Source organism: Habropoda laboriosa, unplaced genomic scaffold (assembly GCF_001263275.1).
Source record: "Habropoda laboriosa isolate 0110345459 unplaced genomic scaffold, ASM126327v1 scaffold176, whole genome shotgun sequence".
NCBI lineage: Eukaryota > Metazoa > Arthropoda > Insecta > Hymenoptera > Apidae > Habropoda > Habropoda laboriosa.
Genome location: NW_017100321.1, coordinates 1,114,792 through 1,115,101, shown reverse-complemented (window position 1 = coordinate 1,115,101; position 310 = coordinate 1,114,792). Strand labels below are relative to the sequence as shown.

At 34.2% G+C, this 310-nt stretch overlaps 1 protein-coding gene across 1 annotated transcript in view; it reads left to right on the top strand.

Annotated features, from left to right (window-relative positions):
- The window catches only part of LOC108574209 (ATP-binding cassette sub-family G member 1-like), a 34,340-nt gene that overhangs the window by 27,039 nt on the left and 6,991 nt on the right, over nt 1–310 (top strand). Inside the window, exon 4 of the mRNA XM_017936744.1 lies at nt 237–303. Coding sequence (XP_017792233.1) covers nt 237–303 — 67 coding nt within the window. The remainder of the gene's footprint in view (nt 1–236; nt 304–310) is intronic.

Here is a 310-nt window from a genome sequence, read left to right as displayed (position 1 = left end):
AATATCCAACCATTATCAGTTCGAAACTGGATGTCGAAGAATTTCAGAATTGTTCAGACGAGAAAACAGAAGTTGTGTCCTCTTTTATGGCGAAAAATTGTAAAAAAGAAAAGAAAAAAATTAAAAGATAAAAACCGACGGAGAATATTTTCATAAAAGGTGATTCAAATCAAATTTTCAACGATTCCAAATGTAACTTAAGCGTCTGTTTGATCCAAGAACTAAATTTGTTTCAGAGTGAAAGGTGTACAGGGAAAGATCCTGGTGAATGGAAAAGTTAGGGTACCGTACAGCGAGAGATGGAAAAGGA